The sequence below is a fragment of the Ylistrum balloti genome, unplaced genomic scaffold (genome assembly GCF_031769215.1).
Source record: "Ylistrum balloti isolate Yb309-2 unplaced genomic scaffold, AGI_CSIRO_Ybal_v1 Utg371114, whole genome shotgun sequence".
Classification (NCBI taxonomy): Eukaryota; Metazoa; Mollusca; class Bivalvia; order Pectinida; family Pectinidae; genus Ylistrum; species Ylistrum balloti.
In genome coordinates this window covers 259405-281914 of record NW_026782612.1, presented here as the reverse complement: position 1 = coordinate 281914, position 22510 = coordinate 259405, and the positions used below count along the sequence as shown (strand labels likewise).

The window sequence follows — 22510 nt, the reverse complement described above, 5'->3', positions numbered from 1 at the left end:
AAAACGTGGTAAGTTTCTAAATAAGGAATAAATATGACTTTTTCTTCATTTTCAAAAATATTTATGAAAATATATAGAGGAAATAATGTTATTTAGCAACATATGTTGTTCAATAACTCTATTTTCTTTATTTCAGAACGTTAGACTGATGCTATCCGGATAAGTTCGTGTCTTACCTGTTTTACGTTTTCTTTTTTACCTTCCGCCGAACTGTAAATATAGAGTAATAAGTAAATTTATGGAGCCGGATTTATATCTGTTACGGTTCCGGGTACGATTTTCTTCTTCGTTTTGTTTATTAGTTATGTAATTGATTGTCTGTATATGTCAATAAATCATGGAAATCATTATCGATATGCCTGTCAGTATTTGTACTTATTTGTCAAAAACAACGTTAAGACATCAATATGGAACTTGGCATGATTCATGGGAAAATTATATGATAATTGATTACTGAATCACTAATATGTCTACATTATGACTTTCACTCACTCTTTCTGCTGTATTGTCTAATTAGGAATTAATGAAATTAGTGTTTTACTGTTAGGATGATTAATTGAAATCAATATTTCTTATGCAAACTGGGGTTGGTGTTGGTTGGGGAAGAAGGAGTTTAAGGAGATCAGCGAGAAATAAACATGAATAATAAAACCTCCTATCAACTCCCAACCCCGCCCCCCCGCCCCCGGCGTCCCCCCCCCCCCCCCCCCCCCCCCAAAAAAAAAATCCCGAAAATTGAGGATGTATATCTGTGTAACTGTTACCTTTCTTTTGTTGATTCGAAATAATGTAATATTAAAATATAAAAATAAAAAATCGATTGCATTACCAAACAAGGACTATACCTCTGAATGCCTTTGGCGGAGTATATAAGTTCGTAGTAAATAGAGCTCTCCCGCACGCCGATTCCATAATAATGGTACCTATATGTAGAAAAGTGTACAATTATATACATATAAACATTCACGAGATGCGTAAGAATTTCTGTGGATGTACACTAGCCATTACACATTGTATACAACAGGTCAATCATGTGTTTATATACATGTATTGGAGTAACGTTATTCAGAATCCGGTCACTTGTCTGCGACTTCTCATACCCAAGACGCCCTTAACTGATAACAAGTGCCTCGGACTTACAGATGTAGCTGTCTGTGGCAATGCCTTACTCTAAATTTTTGTTAGTACGTATTGAAGGCCTCTTATGAGTCCACCTCATGGCAACGAACAATACAGAAACGAAAGGCGCTACAGAGTGAGTAAGGGTATTTAATAGTGTGAAATATATATAAAGAGAAAGTAGACATATTTAATACACTTCTTAGACTGTAAACAATTAAGAAATATCGTAGTTCGTATATCAACGCTATAGATAAGCATTTTAGTTAAATCACAACAGCTGCGAAGCTATCGCAAGCTGTTTGTGACCATATATGCCACGTGATAAAGGTATATCTGAAATATTCTATATATAGCTGTCTGACCCGCACTCATGTACGCATTGAACCACGGACAGAAAACCTTATTCGTGAAAAAAAGTTGTCAAGTTATCTGGCAATAATAACATTTCTATCAATAAATAATTATGCAAACAAGAACATATAGCTTAAATCATGATAACCCATCACGGGTAATTGAGTCTAATCAAATTGCAACTCGCATTTATGTATCGGTTCCGTAGTGTAGTGGTTATCACGCTCGCTTCACACGCGAGAGGTCCTGGGTTCGAGCCCCAGCGGAACCAAGATATCATTTTTTTTAAAAATTTTTTTTCGTGTCATATTTTTATAGTTGATGGTTAAAAGAAAAGGTTATCTGTTGGATATATGTATTTATATATAAAGGAATACTTTCAATCTTTTTCATAAAATATTGAACAAAATACAACAGATAGATACCAACGTGTCAAGATATGTATACACTAAGTGGATATTTCAAATAAGACACTTTGTATCCATAGAGGTGAACTATTAAATAAAAATTATATTAATTTATAGACAGGAAATAATGCTTACTTTGACTGTCCCCTGGTACCGAGCCTCCGGGTCGTTATCTGGGGAAACTGTTGTCGTATGATCTGGAACAAACGACGAAGCTATCTGTTTTAAAGATTTAAATAGATAATATCTTGTACTCGGTTTTGATCAAGTACAATTAACATATCAACCTTAATAGACCAAATACAAAGCAGCCACTCAAATTGTTTATAAAAGGGTTGTTGTCATGCCAACAGAGATATGGTTAAAATTTCAAGTCTATTCGTGATATTTATACACGTTTTAAATGGGTATATCAACCTTCGGTAAAATGACATCCCTAAGAATCTGTAATTGTTAATTTAACTGGGACCTATCCTGGTCTGTTTAGACATGATGAAGGAGTTACATCAAATATCAGAAATTCAGAAATGCCCCCGCCCCCGCCCCACCTTCCTGTATATCTATATTTACACTCAGAGAGTCTGCACTATATACAGGTACAATGTTTCTGTTGAGTACAAAAGACCGTTTACAGAAAACGCCATTATCTTTATGTTTACTACGACACAAACAGAAAAAAACATATATATGTATTCAGAAAAAAAGTAAAAGTGACATAGTATGAGGAGTGAAATGATAGAACCAATATGACTACTAAGCAGGTTACAGCTTTCTTCCCGACGGAATATTTCACCTTTCCAAAACTGGCAGCATTGACAGGTTGTGTGTCTTTTTTCTCACAGTAGTCGAGATAATGGTAGTACAAGGTGCTTCGAGGAATACAAACTCCAATGGCTATCTCGTAGTTATCCTCCAACCTGTAATTAAATCCAACTCTGTTATCTCGAGCTATATTGCTCAAGAATTAAACGTTTATCTCAGCTTTTTTCTTCTATTTTTATGGTGGCGCAGTGGTAACGCACTCGCCTTTCACCTAGCCTAACCGGGGTGCGATTCCCGGAACGGACGTGAAAAGGTAAGGAATCACCTGCCCGACCACGTGGGTTTTCCCCGGGTAGTCCGGTTTCCTCCCACAATAAGACCCCTGGCATGCTTAAATCGGGGCCAAAAAGAGTGATTAGTATAAATTAACATAACTTGTTTCGCAATTGTTGTAAAATAAATAAAGTTTATATTTATATAATATTTTTAAATCGTTGTATTTGTATCTACTACCCAGTTATCTCGATCTTTTCACTTTGTCATATCGGAGATTTAAAGAATTTGTCCCTATCTGTGATAATATCGGACGTGTCTTATTTTCTTGTCCACACACATTAATTTGGAATAGGAAATCGTTGATCACTGCTGTTGAACACATGTGTAAAGTATCAGGGACTTACCATTTAAGGGTCTGTGGTGTCGAATGGGGCTTCGAGGCAGATCGTAATTTCGCAAATGTACCTAGAAATAAATATATTATTTTCTGAATTCGACACTACAGCGTTTTTACAGGTAGATCCCCGAATCGTTTTGTTAACTTTTACACACATACATTTGTATTCTATATAAACGGACATCATTTCGTCATTTTGTATTCGAGATCTTCACAATAACTCCAAGGAATGACGCCTAATATTTTTTGAACTAAATTAAACCCTCTTGATATCATTTCCACTTTTCAAATAAAATGATCCGATATAGTCTTACATAGCTTCAAGAAAAACCAATTTCCTAATATTTGTAAAAAATAGATCTCCTTCGTATATTTTTATCAAAATATCTGCTGACTTGATCTTAAATTCTATATAAAAAATTCTACACGTGTAAGATGAGATAAAAGTAAAGAGATGATGTGTTACAAATTTGGAACTAGAGGGATCCCCCACAATATGGCTGTAACCGACGTGCACTTTTAGTTGTATAGTGGTTAACTAAAGCCTGTTGATCCCATTATGACTGATGTATACCAAATCAATTACATGTATATATTTTTAAGCGAACACTTGAACATGTCAATTTCAATTTCGCGTTTCACGTACAGCTGAACCGATGCTATCTGTACATTTTTCTGAAATTAATTTCAATATGTTTCAATTTAACAGATTGGAATAATTAAAAAAAATATCATGAAAATTAAAATAAATCAATAGATAAATCAATAAATCGATAGATAAACAGATAAATAAATAGATAAATCGATAGATAAATAAATCAATAGATAAACCAATAAATCGATAGATAAATAGATAAATCGATAGATAAATAGATAAATCGATATATAAATAGATAAATAAATCAATAGATAAACCAATAAATCGATATATAAATAGATAAATAAATCAATAGATAAACCAATAAATCGATAGATAAATAGATAAATCGATAGATAAATAGATAAATCGATATATAAATAGATAAATACATCAATAGATAAACCAATAAATCCATAGATAGATAAATAAATAAATAGATAAACCAATAAATCCATAGATAGATAAATAAATAAATAGATAAATCGATAGATAAATAGATAAATATATAGATAAATCGATAGATAAATAGATAAATAAATAGATAAATCGATAGATAAATAGATAAATAAATAGACCGATTTCTGCGATAGAGTTGATAATGTTACACTCCTTCAGATGATCTACGTATGCATGTTGGTTATCCAAAAGACATAACGAAGAACTGTCCTTAAATCTAATTCACGAGGAAAAGAAATGAAATTTATTTTGTGAAAACTTCAGACATTCAAATATACATAGAGCCAAATACTTATATTTTTGAATTAAACATATTTTATTGCAAAAATTATTACAATAGGATTAGGTGCAAGTTATTACAACTTATGAAACACCCTTTCCCCTTACTTATATTATTGATTCCGTAATGTTTTTTCTCTCCTCTCTATTTTTCACATGTTTATGCATTTGAAAAAATAAAAATACATTGATCTGAAATTATTCAACCAATTTATTCGTATTTTTCAAATGCACAAACATGAGAAAAGTGAAGATAAGAGAAAAAAATATTGCGGTATCAACGTAAGTCATTGGTGAGTTTACAAGTCATTACAATAAATAAAACAAAACTTCGGTTGCTTTCTGTTGATCAACGTCAGCATTATCGTGAACTATTGAAATTTTAATGATTTGTAAGCATATTGTTTTGAAAACATTTAATCTAATTTCTTTATTTATTCATTCCTTTATCTCTAGGTATATTTGTAAACCGCTTGTGAAATGTAATAATACACAGAATAGCCCAGAGGTTAATGGTTAAGTTACAAGGACACTGATTTAATGTTATATTACTTACGAAATGTATTTATTTTACCCCCACCCCCACCCCCGTTTCGTGCGATCATACATCGAATAGTGGCATATATTTCAATAACATTAATTTCAATCTGAATTCCTCAACGATGTGCGGAATACCTTTCAATAGTTTATGTGGAAGACTATTATTTTTAACTTGAATATTTGTGGAGTTCAAAAAAAAGGAAGAAAGAGAGAAAGATTGTCAGACACGTGACATTATATTAGCTGTAATACTACAATGACCATTCTTCCTTGATCACATATTCTTTTTCTCAATTCAGTATAAAATAGTGATAAGACACGGCTGCGGAATGTTTGACATAAAAATGTACTAGTAAATGAACAATCGGCAGATAACATTCACCTCCTCAAATGTTCTATCTGACGAATTGAAATGTAGCCTAAACAACAGTTCGGGAAATATTTTCTTGAAAAAGCAAAAATATTTAAATAAATTGATATGAAATAAATATCAAACATGTTACGTAAGCTATTTTGAAACAATATAAAACCAGTCACCTTTACCTAGTTTGGCGTCAATGTCGTCAGAGAACCCGGATGTGGTATTTTCATCGCGATTGTCGCCGCCCTCATCTGTGGTATCGAGTTCCTTTGGTTCGTCGACACAGTGCTCAAACCAATCATCTAAAAAGACGACAAACAAATATTTATTATTGAAAATAAAATAAATTATATTTCTTGATAATTTTGTGCTTTATCGAGCTGGATGTACGTTCTGATGAGAAACTCTACCAGGAGTGCAAAGCTAAATTTTCTCAGATTTGCCGCAAATTTGTAAGCCCCGTTGTTTTTTTCCTGAACGACGGCATCAATTTAAGGTATAATCTGTTCTCAACGTTCTTGAAATATGGAAAAATCTACCAGTGAAACATTTCGATTTTTGAGTTTTCCCGCTTTGGTCTCTATCATTATTGGGTCCTAAGAGGATGGCAGTCGTTTGACCTGTTTTATCCAGTACTCGGTATAAATGGAATACATTTGTAAACTCTTAATGGAAAAAATGCAACACACTTGTGTGTCTATATACGTGTTGAAAACATCTTCGTTGAGATGGTGATACGATCTTCGAACAGTCTATGGGCAATCACGTTAGAAAGGAGAAATACATTGACCACTGCATCGTAATAATGACGGAAGTTCTCGTTCGGTTACAATATCGGCGTGGATTTTGGTGTAAAGATATTTTAGGGGGCTATGGAAGTTATTTTACTCAGTTGCTCTTCACTCTCTTGGCTGATTTGGTTTTTGTGTCATATCGAATAGCTTATGATTAAGGTTACACAGGCCCTGTCAAATAATCAAATATCATTTTAAACATAGCAACGATGTCTTTTCAGCCAATAACACGACATTGTTGCTTAGATAATCTCACCAGAGTTGGAACAAGAACAGGACTGGTTCTCTATCACAACTTACCTCGGTCTCATTCACGAACACAACCAACAAGGATAGTTTTCCACAAAACTTTAATAAACCGCGAGGATTTTGATTTTTGTAGGCAAATTTAACTAGATAGTAACGTCCTTCATTCTCTGATGGATGTCGAGAGTTGACGGGAAACATCTTCATCAAAACATTGAAATTTGGGAGATGCAAGTTGGTGACAAGTTACAGGGAGGAAATGTAACTCGCCATCTCAATGTTTATGGGTATATCTGAACACAAATGTGTAATTTGGTTTATTTTTTAATTATTAATGATTAACCTTATGATTCATCAGATTAAAACTGTCTATACAATCCTAATCACAGTAGAAACATGAGTAAAAGGAAATGGGTTATTCTTAAAATATCTAAAAAGCGAGATATAAAGGGAACCCTTATCTGAACGAAATTGATCCTTCAGAGAGATTGACTGTTTTAGAGTCGAGTTTACGTGATATGTATCGTCGATGAAACAGAGAACACATACCCTTCCTTCAAAAAGATAAATTAACCAGAAAGAATCTTATGTTTCAATAAAAATATCAAAGTAATGCTGTCACGTGATTGTGATAGTACATTTCGGCAGATAAAGGATACGACATGCAGTTTCTATAAGACATGAGACCAACTTCTGTTCAATGTGAAGGATAGAAATGGTCAGTTAATTTAATGTATAATACAAAAACTTAGTTAACGGGGCACAGACGATACACAGGCCGCAATCTTTTCTGATGAAAACCTAGACTACTGATCTAAACCGAGTAAACGATTATTGATAATCCTGATGGATTCGTTGGACGCTCAAAATGTTAGATTTTTAAAAATATTGTTTACGCTTGATTGCTTTCTGCGGGCGGCGCTGTATTTTTATCGATTTTTAAAGACAAATTTAATAATATATATATATACTTGTATTGCTTCTATAATGTATGTTTCATCATCATCATCATCATCATCATCATCATCATCATCATCATCATCATCACAATCATTGTCGTCGTCGTCATCATCATCATCATCATCATCATCATCATCATCATCATCATTGTCGTCGTCGTCGTCGTCGTCGTCGTCGTCGTCGTCGTCATCATCATCATCATCATCATCATCATCATCATCATCATCATCATCATCATCATCATCATCACAATCATTGTCGTCATCATCATCATCATCATCATCATCATCATCATCATCATCATCATCATCATCACAATCATTGTCGTCGTCGTCATCATCATCATCATCATCATCATCATCATCATCATCATCATCATCATCATTATCATCATCATCGTCGTCGTCGCCGCCGCCGCCCGGTATTATTTACATCAAGGATTCTTTTAAGGCTGTCGTATATATTAGTGTATATCATACATGGTTTGTATTTACTACACAAGACGAAATGAGCACCTTTTTAAATGAAATAAAAAAATATGTTCGATGACACTGATGATATATGACGTAACGGTAAATATTGATAAATGTCTTTGCAGTATAAACACAGAAACGACAGGATACAGTGATTATAACCCGTTGACCATTTCGTTGGAATGTCACAGAGCCTGCAGAAGCCCATATTCAGTAAGTAATCGAAATGAAGTGCGGAAGAACGTCATTTGAATCCACAACAATACGGACATTCATTGAGACCTATAGAAATGGCCCTACGTTGACGGAGTGCATTGCGGTAGTCAAATTAATAAGTGATTACACGGATTTTACGCCGAGTGGGGGACACCTGGTTGAGGAAGTGGTGTGTAAGATCGAAATTAAAGAAATGAAAAATGATCCTATTGAGTCTGTCAGACAACCTTTTCTATGTCGTGTGTGATTAGTTTCCCCGGGCCTGAATTAAACACGAGCTCACGCCGCTAGTTGTCCATATTTACAATTTTCAACCATAACCTATCCTTGATGCGGGCGATCGTGGTATTGGCTTTTTAGCATTATTTACGTTAGAATACGAGACCTGTAAATACTGTACGGTTGCGTGCATCTAATGGTTTAAAGATAAAGGGAAATTACAAAAAGATGTGGGTTTTCCAGAATGCATACCAGAGAAAATCCGTTATTCGGCTTGGTGTCTATAACAAAACATATAGCTGGTGCTTTGATAGATATCGTATATGTGGGTGATTCGTTAGTCACTGTTTTGTGTGGTTAGTTATAGATTCTGTTTTACACTATCTTATCGATAATGTACAGTTTTTTTACTTGATATAGTCATTGATATTAATTTATGGATTCGATGATATCAGCTCTTCCTATATTTTTTGGTTTGAATATTTAATATCTCCAAGTTGAGTAAATCAAATATTTTTTCTTGCAACCTTTCAAATGCAGTATCAGTTAGTCGATGAATCCCAAATTGATGACGTTCGTGTAAACTTATCAAATTATATGAAAATTGTTAATTTTGGTGAATTATGATGCTAGTACGCCAAATTATCTCGATTTTGACTTTTCTTTATTGTTCCTAAGTCCTTGGTAACAAAATGTAGGCCTTTATCATCACTGACAAGTCAAAGAAGCACAAAAAAGCTCTGTGTTTAAGTTAAATTCATTATTTTGATTCTATCGACGATTGTTATTAAAGACATTAACAAAAATGTGCTATTAACTCGATGGTCATTTGTATTATCTTTGCTTTTTCATACATTGGTAAGTGGACTCATTTTGAATCCTAATTATATCCTCTTTGGTAACAGCAGTTTTACATACGTAACAAATACCGGGTACTTACTTCCGTAAATGTAGAGTTATTTCTTTTGTAAACAGTGTAAATTCTTTAATCAATCTTTTAATTCAAACGAGTATTTAACAGAGAGTATTACACTGGTCAGTAACAGAGAGCATTACACCGGTCAGTAATAGAGATATTACACCGGTCAATAACAGAGAGTATTACATTGGTCAATAACAGAGAGTATTACACCGGTCAGTAACAGAGAGTATTACACTGGTCAGTAACACCGGTCAATAACAGAGAGTATTACACTGGTCAGTAACAGAGAGTATTACACTGGTCAGTAACAGAGAGTATTACACCGGTCAGTAACAGAGAGTATTACACTGGTCAGTAACAGAGAGTATTACACTGGTCAGTAACAGAGAGTATTACACTGGTCAGTAACAGAGAATATTACACTGGTCAGTAACAGAGAGTATTACATTGGTCACTAACAGAGAGTATTACACCGGTCAGTAACAGAGAGTATTACACTGGACAGTAACAGAGAGTATTACACTGGTCAGTAACAGAGAGTATTACACTGGTCAGTAACAGAGAGTATTACACTGGTCAGTAACAGAGAGTATTACACTGGTCAGTAACAGAGAATATTACACTGGTCAGTAACAGAGAGTATTACATTGGTCACTAACAGAGAGTATTACACCGGTCAGTAACAGAGAGTATTACATCGGTCAGTAACAGAGAGTATTACATTGGTCAATAACAGAGAGTATTACACCGGTCAGTAACAGAGAGTATTACACTGGTCAGTAACAGTGAATATTACACTGGTCAGTAACAGAGAGTATTGAAATGTCAGTAACAGAGAGTATTACACTGGTCAATAACAGAGAGTAACAGATGTATTACACTGGTCAGTAACAGAGAGTATTACACTGGTCAGTAACAGAGAGTATTACACTGGTCAGTAACAGAGAGTATTACACTGGTCAGTAACAGAGAGTATTACACCGGTCAGTAACAGAGAGTATTACACCGGTCAGTAACAGAGAGTATTACACTGGTCAGTAACAGAGAGTATTACACTGGTCAATAACAGAGAGTATTACACTGGTCAGTAACAGAGAGTATTACACTGGTCAGTAACAGAGAGTATTACACTGGTCAGTAACAGAGAGTATTACACTGGTCAGTAACAGAGAGTATTACACTGGTCAGTAACAGAGAGTATTACACTGGTCAGTAACAGAGAGTATTATACTGGTCAGTAACAGAGAGTATTACATTGGTCAGTAACAGAGAGTATTACATTGGTCACTAACAGAGAGTATTACACTGGACAGTAACAGAGAGTATTACACTGGTCTTTATCAGAGAGTATTACACTGGTCAATAACAGAGAGTATTACACTGGTCAGTAACAGAGAGTATTACACTGGTCAGTAACAGAGAGTATTACACTGGTCAGTAACAGAGAGTATTACACTGGTCAGTAACAGAGAGTATTACACTGGTCAGTAACAGAGAGTATTACACTGGTCAGTAACAGAGAGTATTACACTGGACAGTAACAGAGAGTATTACACTGGTCAGTAACAGAGAGTATTACACTGGTCAATAACAGAGAGTAACAGAGAGTATTACACTGGTCAGTAACAGAGAGTATTACACTGGTCAGTAACAGAGAGTATTACACTGGTCAGTAACAGAGAGTATTACACTGGTCAGTAACAGAGAGTATTACACTGGTCAGTAACAGAGAGTATTACACTGGTCAGTAACAGAGAGTATTACACTGGTCAGTAACAGAGAGTATTACACTGGTCAATAACAGAGAGTATTACACTGGTCAATAACAGAGAGTATTACACTGGTCAGTAACAGAGAGTATTACACTGGTCAGTAACAGAGAGTATTACACTGGTCAGTAACAGAGAGTATTACACCGGTGAATAACAGAGAGTATTACACTGGTCAATAACAGAGCGTATTACACTGGTCAATAACAGAGAGTATTACACTGGTCAGTAACAGAGAGTATTACACTGGTCAGTAACAGAGAGTATTACACTGGTCAGTAACAGAGAGTATTACACTGGTCAGTAACAGAGAGTATTACACTGGTCAGTAACAGAGAATATTACACTGGTCAGTAACAGAGAGTATTACACTGGTCAGTAACAGAGAGTATTACACTGGACTGTAACAGATCGTATTACACTGGTCAGTAACAGTGAATATTACACTGGTCAGTAACAGAGAGTATTGAAATGTCAGTAACAGAGAGTATTACACTGGATAATAACAGAGAGTATTACACTGGTCAGTAACAGAGAGTATTACACTGGTCAGTAACAGAGAGTATTACACTGGTCAATAACAGAGAGTATTACACTGGTCAATAACAGAGAGTATTACACTGGTCAGTAACAGAGAGTATTACACTGGTCAGTAACAGAGAGTATTACACTGGTCAGTAACAGAGAGTATTACACTGGTCAATAACAGACAGTATTACACTGGTCAGTAACAGATAATATTACACTGGTCAGTAACAGAGAGCATTACACCGGTCAGTAATAGAGATATTACACCGGTCAATAACAGAGAGTATTACACCGGTCAGTAACAGAGAGTATTACACTGGTCAGTAACAGAGAGTATTACACTGGTCAGTAACAGAGAGTATTACACTGGTCAGTAACAGAGAGTATTACACCGGTCAGTAACAGTGAATATTACACTGGCCAGTAACAGAGAGTATTACATCGGTCAGTAACAGAGAGTATTACACCGGTCAGTAACAGAGAGTATTACACTGGTCAGTAACAGTGAATATTACACTGGTCAGTAACAGAGAGTATTGAAATGTCAGTAACAGAGAGTATTACACTGGATAATAACAGAGAGTATTACACTGGTCAGTAACAGGTCAGTAACAGAGAGTATTACACCGGTGAATAACAGAGAGTATTACACTGGTCAATAACAGAGAGTATTACACTGGTCAGTAACAGAGAGTATTACACTGGTCAGTAACAGAGAGTATTACACTGGTCAGTAACAGAGAGTATTACACTGGTCAGTAACAGAGAGTATTACACTGGTCAGTAACAGAGAGTATTACACTGGTCAGTAACAGAGAGTAGTATTACACTGGTCAGTAACAGAGAGTATTACACAGTAACAGAGAGTATTACAGTCAGTAACAGAGAGTATTGAAATGTCAGTAACAGAGAGTATTACACTGGATAATAACAGAGAGTATTACACTGGTCAATAACAGACAGTATTACACTGGTCAGTAACAGATAATATTACACTGGTCAGTAACAGAGAGCATTACACCGGTCAATAAACGACAGTATTACACTGGTCAGTAACAGATAATATTACACTGGTCAGTAACAGAGAGATTATTACACTGGTCAGTAACAGAGAGTATTACACCGGTCAGTAACAGAGAGTATTACACCGGTCAGTAACAGAGAGTATTACACTGGTCAGTAACAGAGAGTATTACACTGGTCAGTAACAGAGAGTATTACACTGGTCAGTAACAGAGAGTATTACACTGGTCAGTAACAGAGAGTATTACACTGGTCAGTAACAGAGAGTATTACACCGGTCAGTAACAGAGAGTATTACACCGGTCAGTAACAGAGAGTATTACACTGGTCAGTAACAGAGAGTATTACACTGGTCAGTAACAGAGAGTATTACACTGGACAGTAACAGAGAGTATTACACTGGTCAGTAACAGAGAGTATTACATCGGTCAGTAACAGAGAGTATTACACCGGTCAGTAACAGAGAGTATTACACCGGTCAGTAACAGAGAGTATTACACTGGTCACAGAGAGTATTACACCTGTGTAACAGAGAGTATTACACAGTAACAGAGAGTATGGTAGTAACACCTGTGTTCAGTAACAGAGAGTATTACACTGGATAATAACAGAGAGTATTACACTGGTCAATAACAGAGAGTATTACACTGGTCAGTAACAGAGAGTATTACACTGGTCAGTAACAGAGAGTATTACACTGGTCAGTAACAGAGAATATTACACTGGTCAGTAACAGAGAGTATTACACTGGTCAGTAACAGAGAGTATTACACTGGACTGTAACAGATCGTATTACACTGGTCAGTAACAGAGAGTATTATCACCTGTGTTCATTATCACCTGTGTTCAGTAACAGAGAATATTATCACCTGTGTTCAGTAACAGAATGATATTACACCTGTGTTCAGTAACAGAGAGTGATGATATCACCTGTGTAACAGAGAGTATTACAGTAGTAACAGAGAGTATTACACTGTGTTCAGTAACAGAATGAGATATTACAGTGTTCAGTACAGAGAATATTATCACCTGTGTTCAGTACAGAATGAGATGAATGTGTTCATATATTACACTGTGTGTGTTCAGTACAGAATGAATGATATCACCAGTGTTCAGTACAGAATGAATGATATCACCTGTGTTCAGTACAAAATGAATGATATCACCTGTGTTCAGTAACAGAATGAATGATATCATCAGTACAGAGAGTGTGTTCAGTAACAGAGAATGAATGATATCACCTGTGTTCAGTACAGAATGAATGATATCACCTGTGTTCAGTACAGAATGAATGATATTATATGTGTTCAGTACAGAATGAATGATATCACCTGTGTTCAGTAACAGAATGAATGATATTACCTGTGTTCAGTAACAGAGAGTGTGTTCAGTAACAGAATGAATGATTATGTGTTCAGTAACAGAGAGAATGATATCACCTGTGTTCACCTGTGTTCAGTACAGAATGAATGATATCACCTGTGTTCAGTAACAGAATGAATGATATTACCTGTGTTCAGTAACAGAGAATGAATGATATCACCTGTGTTCAGTAACAGAATGAATGATATCACCTGTGTTCAGTAACAGAATGAATGATATCACCTGTGTTCAGTAACAGAGAATGAATGATATCACCTGTGTTCAGTAACAGAGAATGAATGATATCACCTGTGTTCAGTACAGAATGAATGATATCACATGTGTTCAGTAACAGAATGAATGATATCAGTACAGAATGAATGATATCACCTGTGATATCACCTGTGTTCAGTACAGAGAGAATGTGTTCAGTACAGAATGATATCACCTGTGTTCAGTACAGAATGAATTATATCACCTGTGTTCAGTACAGAGATGAATGATATCACCTGTGTTCAGTAACAGAATATCACCTGTGTTCAGTATCACCTGTGTTCACCTGTGTTAACAGAGAATATATCACCTGAGTACAGAATGAATGATATCACCTGTGTTCAGTAACAGAATGAATGATATCACCAGAATGTGTTCAGTAGTACAGAGATGAATGTGTTCAGTACAGAATGATATCACCTGTGTTCAGTACAGAATGAATGATATCACCTGTGTTCAGTACAGAATGAATGATACCACCTGCGTTCAGTACCGAATCAATGATACCACCTGTGTTCAGTACAGAATGAATGATATCACCTGCGTTCAGTACAGAATGAATTATATCACCTGTGTTCAGTACAGAATGAATGATATCACCTGTGTTCAGTACAGAATGAATTATATCACCTGTGTTCAGTACAGAATGAATGATATCACCTGCGTTCAGTACAGAATGAATTATATCACCTGTGTTCAGTACAGAATGAATGATACCACCTGTGTTCAGTACAGAATGAATGATATCACCTGTGTTCAGTACAGAATGAATGATGAATGATATACAGAATGTGTTCAGTACAGAATGATGAATGTGTTCAGTACAGAATGAATGTATTACCTGTGTTCAGTGTGTTCAGTACAGAATGAATGATATCACCTGCGTTCAGTACAGAATGAATGATATCACCTGTGTTCAGTACAGAATGACTGATATCACCTGTGTTCAGTACAGAATGAATGATATCACCTGTGTTCAGTACAGAATGAATGATATTATATGTGTTCAGTACAGAATGAATGATATCACCTGTGTTCAGTAACAGAATGACTGATATCACCTGTGTTCAGTACAGAATGAATGATATCACCTGTGTTCAGTACAGAATGAATGATATCACCTGTGTTCAGTACAGAATGAATGATATCACCTGTGTTCAGTACAGAATGAATGATATCACCTGCGTTCAGTACAGAATGAACGATATCACTTGTGTTCAGTACAGAATGACTGATATCACCTGTGTTCAGTACAGAATGAATGATATCACCAGTGTTCAGTACAGAATGAATGATATCACCTGTGTTCAGTACAGAATGAATTATATCACCTGTGTTCAGTACAGAATGAATGATATCACCTGTGTTCAGTACAGAATGAATGATATCACCTGTGTTCAGTACAGAATGAATTATATCACCTGTGTTCAGTACAGAATGAATGATATCACCTGTGTTCAGTACAGAATGAATGATATCACCTGTGTTCAGTACAGAATGAATGATATCACCAGTGTTCAGTACAGAATGAATTATATCACCTGTGTTCAGTACAGAATGAATGATATCACCTGTGTTCAGTACAGAATGAATTATATCACCTGTGTTCAGTACAGAATGAATGATATCACCTGTGTTCAGTACAGAATGAATTATATCACCTGTGTTCAGTACAGAATGAATTATATCACCTGTGTTCAGTACAGAATGAATGATATCACCTGTGTTCAGTACAGAATGAATGATATCACCTGTGTTCAGTACAGAATGAATGATATCACCTGTGTTCAGTACAGAATGAATGATATCACCTGTGTTCAGTAACAGAGTATGAATTATATCACCTGTGTTCAGTACAGAATGAATGATATTACATGTGTTCAGTACAGAATGACTGATATCACCAGTGTTCAGTAACAGAGAATGAATGATATCACATGTGTTCAGTACAGAATGAATGATATCACCTGTGTTCAGTAACAGAGAATGAATGATATCACCTGTGTTCAGTACAGAATGAATGATATCACCTGTGTTCAGTACAGAATGAATGATATCACCAGTGTTCAGTACAGAATGAACGATATCACCTGTGTTCAGTACAAAATGAATGATATCACCTGTGTTCAGTACAGAATGAATGATATCACCTGTGTTCAGTACTGAATCAATGATATCACCTGTGTTCAGTACAGAATGAATGATATCACCTGTGTTCAGTACAGAATGAATGATATCACCTGTGTTCAGTACAGAATGAATGATATCACCTGCGTTCAGTACAGAATGAATGATATCACCTGTGTTCAGTACAGATTGAATGATATTACATGTGTTCAGTACAGAATGAATGATATTACATGTGTTCAGTACAGAATAAATGATATCACATGTGTTCAGTAACAGAATGAATGATATCACCTGTGTTCAGTAACAGAGAATGAATGATATCACCTGTGTTCAGTACAGAATGTGTTCAGTACAGAATGATGATATCACCTGTGTTCAGTACAGAATGAATGATATCACCTGTGTTCAGTACAGAATGAATTATATCACCTGTGTTCAGTACAGAATGAATGATATCACCTGTGTTCAGTACAGAATGAATGATATCACCTGTGTTCAGTACAGAATGAATGATATCACCTGTGTTCAGTACAGAATGAATGATATTATATGTGTTCAGTACAGAATGAATGATATCACCTGTGTTCAGTACAGAATGAATGATATCACCTGTGTTCAGTACAGAATGACTGATATCACCTGTGTTCAGTACAGAATGAATGATATCACCTATGTTCAGTATATAATGAATGATATCACCTGCGTTCAGAATAGAATGAATGATATCATCTGTGTTCAGTACAGAATGAATGATATCACCTGTGTTCAGTAACAGAGAATGAATGATATCACCTGTGTTCAGTACAGAATGAATGATATCACCTGTGTTCAGTACAGAATGAATGATATCACCTGTGTTCAGTACAGAATGAATGATATCACCTGTGTTCAGTACAGAATGAATGATATCACCTGTGTTCAGTACAGAATGAATGATATCACCTGTGTTCAGTAACAGAGAATGAATGATATCACCTGTGTTCAGTACAGAATGAATGATATCACCTGTGTTCAGTAACAGAGAATGAATGATATCACCTGTGTTCAGTACAGAATGAATGATATCACCTGTGTTCAGTAACAGAGAATGAATGATATCACCTGTGTTCAGTACAGAATGAATGATATCACCTGTGTTCAGTACAGAATGAATGATATCACCTGTGTTCAGTACAGAATGAATGATATCACCTGTGTTCAGTACAGAATGAACGATATCACCTGTGTTCAGTACAAAATGAATGATATCACCAGTGTTCAGTAACAGAGAATGAATGATATCACCTGTGTTCAGTACAGAATGAATGATATCACCTGTGTTCAGTAACAGAGAATGAATGATATCACCTGTGTTCAGTAACAGAGAATGAATGATATCACCTGTGTTCAGTACAGAATGAATGATATCACCTGTGTTCAGTACAGAATGAATGATATTACCTGTGTTCAGTACAGAATGAATGATATTATATGTGTTCAGTACAGAATGAATGATATAATATGTGTTCAGTACAGAATGAATGATATTACCAGTGTTCAGTACAAGAGAATGAATGATATCACCTGTGTTCAGTACAGAATGAATGATATTATATGTGTTCAGTACAGAATGAATGATATCACCTGTGTTCAGTACAGAATGAATGATATCACCTGTGTTCAGTACAGAATGAATGATATCACCTGCGTTCAGTACAGAATGACTGATATCACCTGTGTTCAGTACAGAATGAATGATATCACCTGTGTTCAGTACAGAATGAATGATATCACCTGTGTTCAGTACAGAATGAATGATATCACCTGTGTTCAGTACAGAATGAATGATATCACCTGTGTTCAGTACAGAATGAATGATATCACCTGTGTTCAGTACTGAATCAATGATATCACCTGTGTTCAGTAACAGAGAATGAATGATATCACCTGTGTTCAGTACAGAATGAATGATATCACCTGTGTTCAGTACAGAATGAATGATATCACCTGTGTTCAGTACAGAATGAATGATATCACCTGTGTTCAGTACAGAATGAATGATATTACCTGTGTTCAGTACAGAATGAATGATATCACCTGTGTTCAGTACAAAATGAATGATATCATCTGTGTTCAGTACAGAATGAATGATATCACCTGTGTTCAGTAACAGAATGAATGATATCACCTGTGTTCAGTACAGAATGAATGATATTACCTGTGTTCAGTACAGAATGAATGATATTACCTGTGTTCAGTACAGAATGAATGATATCACCTGTGTTCAGTACAGAATGAATGATATCACCTGTGTTCAGTACAGAATGAATGATATCACCTGTGTTCAGTACAGAATGAATGATATCACCTGTGTTCAGTACTGAATCAATGATATCACCTGTGTTCAGTACAGAATGAATGATTTCACCTGTGTTCAGTAACAGAGAATGAATGATATCACCTGTGTTCAGTAACAGAGAATGAATCACCTGTGTTCATACAGATATCACCTGTGTTCAGTACAGAATGAATATATCACCTGTGTTCAGTACAACAACGTCTTCCAACAAAGACTGGTATGCGAACAGTGATGGGCCATAAACTACTGAGATCGTTCCTCTGAATAATATGCCAGTGTACATGAGGACTTCCAGCTTACCTGTGTGTCGTTGAGAAGGCCATTGAAGGAAGAACTACAGAATTATATTGTTATACTTTTTAATGGTTTTTATTTTCACTCGATTTTACAAAAACCTTTTCGAAACAATTTTCATGTTTCGACAAAGGTTCAGTGAAAGGTTGTACTAATATTTTCGATGTTAAAGATAATGTGAAGTTAGTATCGGTAATTTCATTAGAGAACTATTCCAGTTCATCAATATTTCACAAAAAAAATTGTTTGGACTTGATTATTTTCTAGGCTTGAGACAGACTATTAGATACAAATTTTGTATCTCCATTTTCATTTAAAATTCTATCATTTAAATTCATCTGTTGTATAAGTGAACATCGTGAGTTTGGAAAATCGCTATATTAAGTCATTTATTATAAATATATCTAGATTTCAACACCACAAATTTGTATTTTTATTTTTCAAATACGTTGAAAATTTATACAGCTGTTACGTCATAAAGCGCAATAATTACAAGCGAAACCCTGTAGAAAGAATGGATAACGAAAATTTTGTAACGTTTCTCAATTTCACTTATAGATCTATTGATGATTGGTTACCATGGTAAGTAATCTATACACCGTGGTCACTGGGAACCTACAAATCGTTATACCTATCTATATCTCCTTACAACGGTCTTTACTTTTAACGAAGCGCAAAAAAACTTGACAAGCATGACATTCTAGGTATTCTTATTGTCGATTTTCCATTTATTAGTAAAACGCCTGATTCACAAAACTACATAGTTAACAATTTGGTAATGAACGCCCCAGTGAAAAGCACATTTGAATAAAAAGAATTTAGAATTAGATACAGTAGAGCCAAACAATGAATGACACTGCACCATACAGCTGTCCTACATTGTTGAAATCTAGGTGGCAACTGAGGATGTCATAAAATTCAATAAATTTCATAAGTTTTTAATACTGAATAATTTTTATGTAAAACTGATATAAACGTGGCGTCAGATATTTCTTAAAAATCCAGAAACATTGGCGCTGTTCTGATTGGTTTAAGATAAAACTTTAAATGCTCGGTATGAAGATAGGATCATGGCAATGAGGATGCAATGTTTCATCAGAACTTTGATAATCTTTTAATGATTAATGAAGAGAGCTTAAATTCTTTTCTTAGCCTGTATGTAAAAATGTTTATAGATATTCGTAGGATAGCGGATGTCGACATGCATTGCGTTACAATTATAATTTCAACAACCTATCCCTAACACGGCCCAATTAGTAGATGTGCATGTTTAACATCTGTTCTGTGACACATTCACGCGCAGATATAATATTTGTTATTGACTGGATTCTTAAAGTTTACCTTTCCTGCATATCTTAGTAATAAATACGATTATGTAGTTTATAGTTGTTTTATTGTCAATTAATATATAGATCTGCCGAGGTTTTCACAAAAAGGGTGTTTCTCTGAGTTTTATTCCCCCTTTTTAACGCTCGATACAAGCTCTGTTGTTTTCCTGTATACTAATCATATCGAGAACTTTAAGTTTTCCAAGTTTTTGAATATTCATGACATGGTAGTTCACAAGGAGAATTGTTGAATTAAATTAACAAAATTTACGTTTTCTTAGTCAGACAAAAATTAAAAAAAAAAGATGTTCCAGTTTGATTGTGCTGAACCACTGTGTTGAATTTAACACAGCTGATTTATCCTTACAATACTTTAAGTAAGTCCCCGTCAAAACAAGACACATTCTTACAATTGTGAGAATTCGAGAAATTCGAAAAACTGCACTTGCCATCGTGGTGTGGATTTCCATAAACGCAAGCTTTCTCTTTCACGCATAAAACTTAGGAAACATACGAGAGATAATTTTTCATACATCGATACGTTTTATGAACTCCTGTAGAAATTTCTAATCTAGAGGATTTCTACTCCATCTTCAAAGTGTGCCCTATATAATGTATGATACCATTTTTTATCATTGTATATCCAAGATTGGAAGATGACTGTATCTACCTGACGGAAATGCAAAACTGAATGAACAGCGGTGTGTACATGGTTTAGAATTCATATACTTTTGGTGACTAATCTGTATCTGAACGGATTTCAGTAACATTCACAAACATATTCTCATCACTCTGAATACCACTCTTTAGTAGAATCAATTATTCAAATATTTTGTTCTTAAAATTTATTTACGGAAAAATAAACCTCTCACCTGTAACTTCCGAACAATCATCCTTGAATAAGAATGAAACAATTTTACACTTTTTGATATTATCTTCCCTAAAAAAAATCCAAATCCATGTTTCGTTTAGATATTTAAACTCCGATTTCTCACGATCCCGAGTTTAGGCCTGAATAGTAATTTCTTACGTGGGTTATTTGGCGCGGATATTCACGATGTTTGCTTCGCCAGTAAACAATTTATCAACCTATCACTTAAAGCTAAAATAACATATTCTGAAAATTCTTTTAAAACTATTTTGTTAATAGACAAACAAAACTAGAGGCGTGTTACATCCGGAACCTATCCCGGAACTGTACCTCTAACTGAAGGTAAACTGATTTGTCAAGCATACTACCATATACCAGGTCAATAACGAGAATTCTGAAAGTTTAATTTTACCTCTGGTGAATTTCACTAGGCAGATAATTAGTTGGGCAAGCAGATGAGACGAATTGACGATAGCCGCCGTCGCATGGTATAGAAATGTTTGCTGGGTAACGGTCTTTCAATAGCTAGCTTGGATTTAATCTCTACCAAATATGCCAATTGGTTTCTGGGATACAAGTCTTCTATGGAATTAACAAAAAAATACAGCTACTCACCTGTCGGTGGGATGTCCCCCATGGTAGTGAACTGATCCATGTGGTGTTGATACACCCTTCGTCGACTAGTAAACGGCGCGCACTCGACCAAACGTAATTGAAACTTCAAAATTGTATCTGTCAACCTGGTCCGGATTACACAGTCACCGGCTTCGGGTTTAATAGAACTATTCTAGAATATTACACGACTTCAATTTTTCATTCCGTCGATTATACAATTAGCATGATCATATGAGGTAGATGTACGTAAAATACTTTTTTATGACATGTGTCACGTGATCATTTGGTCAGACCTTTTGAATATGCATGACGAGATTTGAGGATGCTTGTGAAGGCTCACGTGTGTCTCACAGCGCTGGAAACGGCAGCTTTAATATGCAAGACAGTGATTTGATTGGATAAGAAAATGCTTCTGACGCTGAAAATTAATTTTCCTGAAATTGGACAGGATGTCACTATTGAACTTACAGGAGGATACAAACCTGTTATTATATCATTATGTCTAACTATATCTTAATTGGAAGAATATATATATAACATTTCCTAATTAAGGCAATA

General features: G+C 35.2%; 1 protein-coding gene and 1 non-coding gene across 2 annotated transcripts in view; one reads left to right on the top strand and one right to left on the bottom strand.

Moving 5' to 3' along the window:
• LOC132560783 (transcription factor RFX4-like) overlaps positions 1-21974 on the bottom strand; it is a 37100-nt gene extending 15126 nt beyond the window's left edge. The window contains exons 1-7 of the mRNA XM_060225458.1: positions 21953-21974; positions 5774-5893; positions 3323-3383; positions 2674-2797; positions 2016-2077; positions 846-923; positions 177-210 (exon numbers count right to left, since the gene is read on the bottom strand). Of these exons, the coding sequence (XP_060081441.1) occupies positions 177-210; positions 846-923; positions 2016-2077; positions 2674-2797; positions 3323-3383; positions 5774-5893; positions 21953-21974 (501 nt within the window). The remainder of the gene's footprint in view (positions 1-176; positions 211-845; positions 924-2015; positions 2078-2673; positions 2798-3322; positions 3384-5773; positions 5894-21952) is intronic.
• Trnav-cac (transfer RNA valine (anticodon CAC)) lies at positions 1672-1744 on the top strand. Its single transcript has one exon. It is a non-coding gene; the product is annotated as a tRNA-Val (tRNA).
• Positions 21975-22510: the final 536 nt, after the last annotated feature.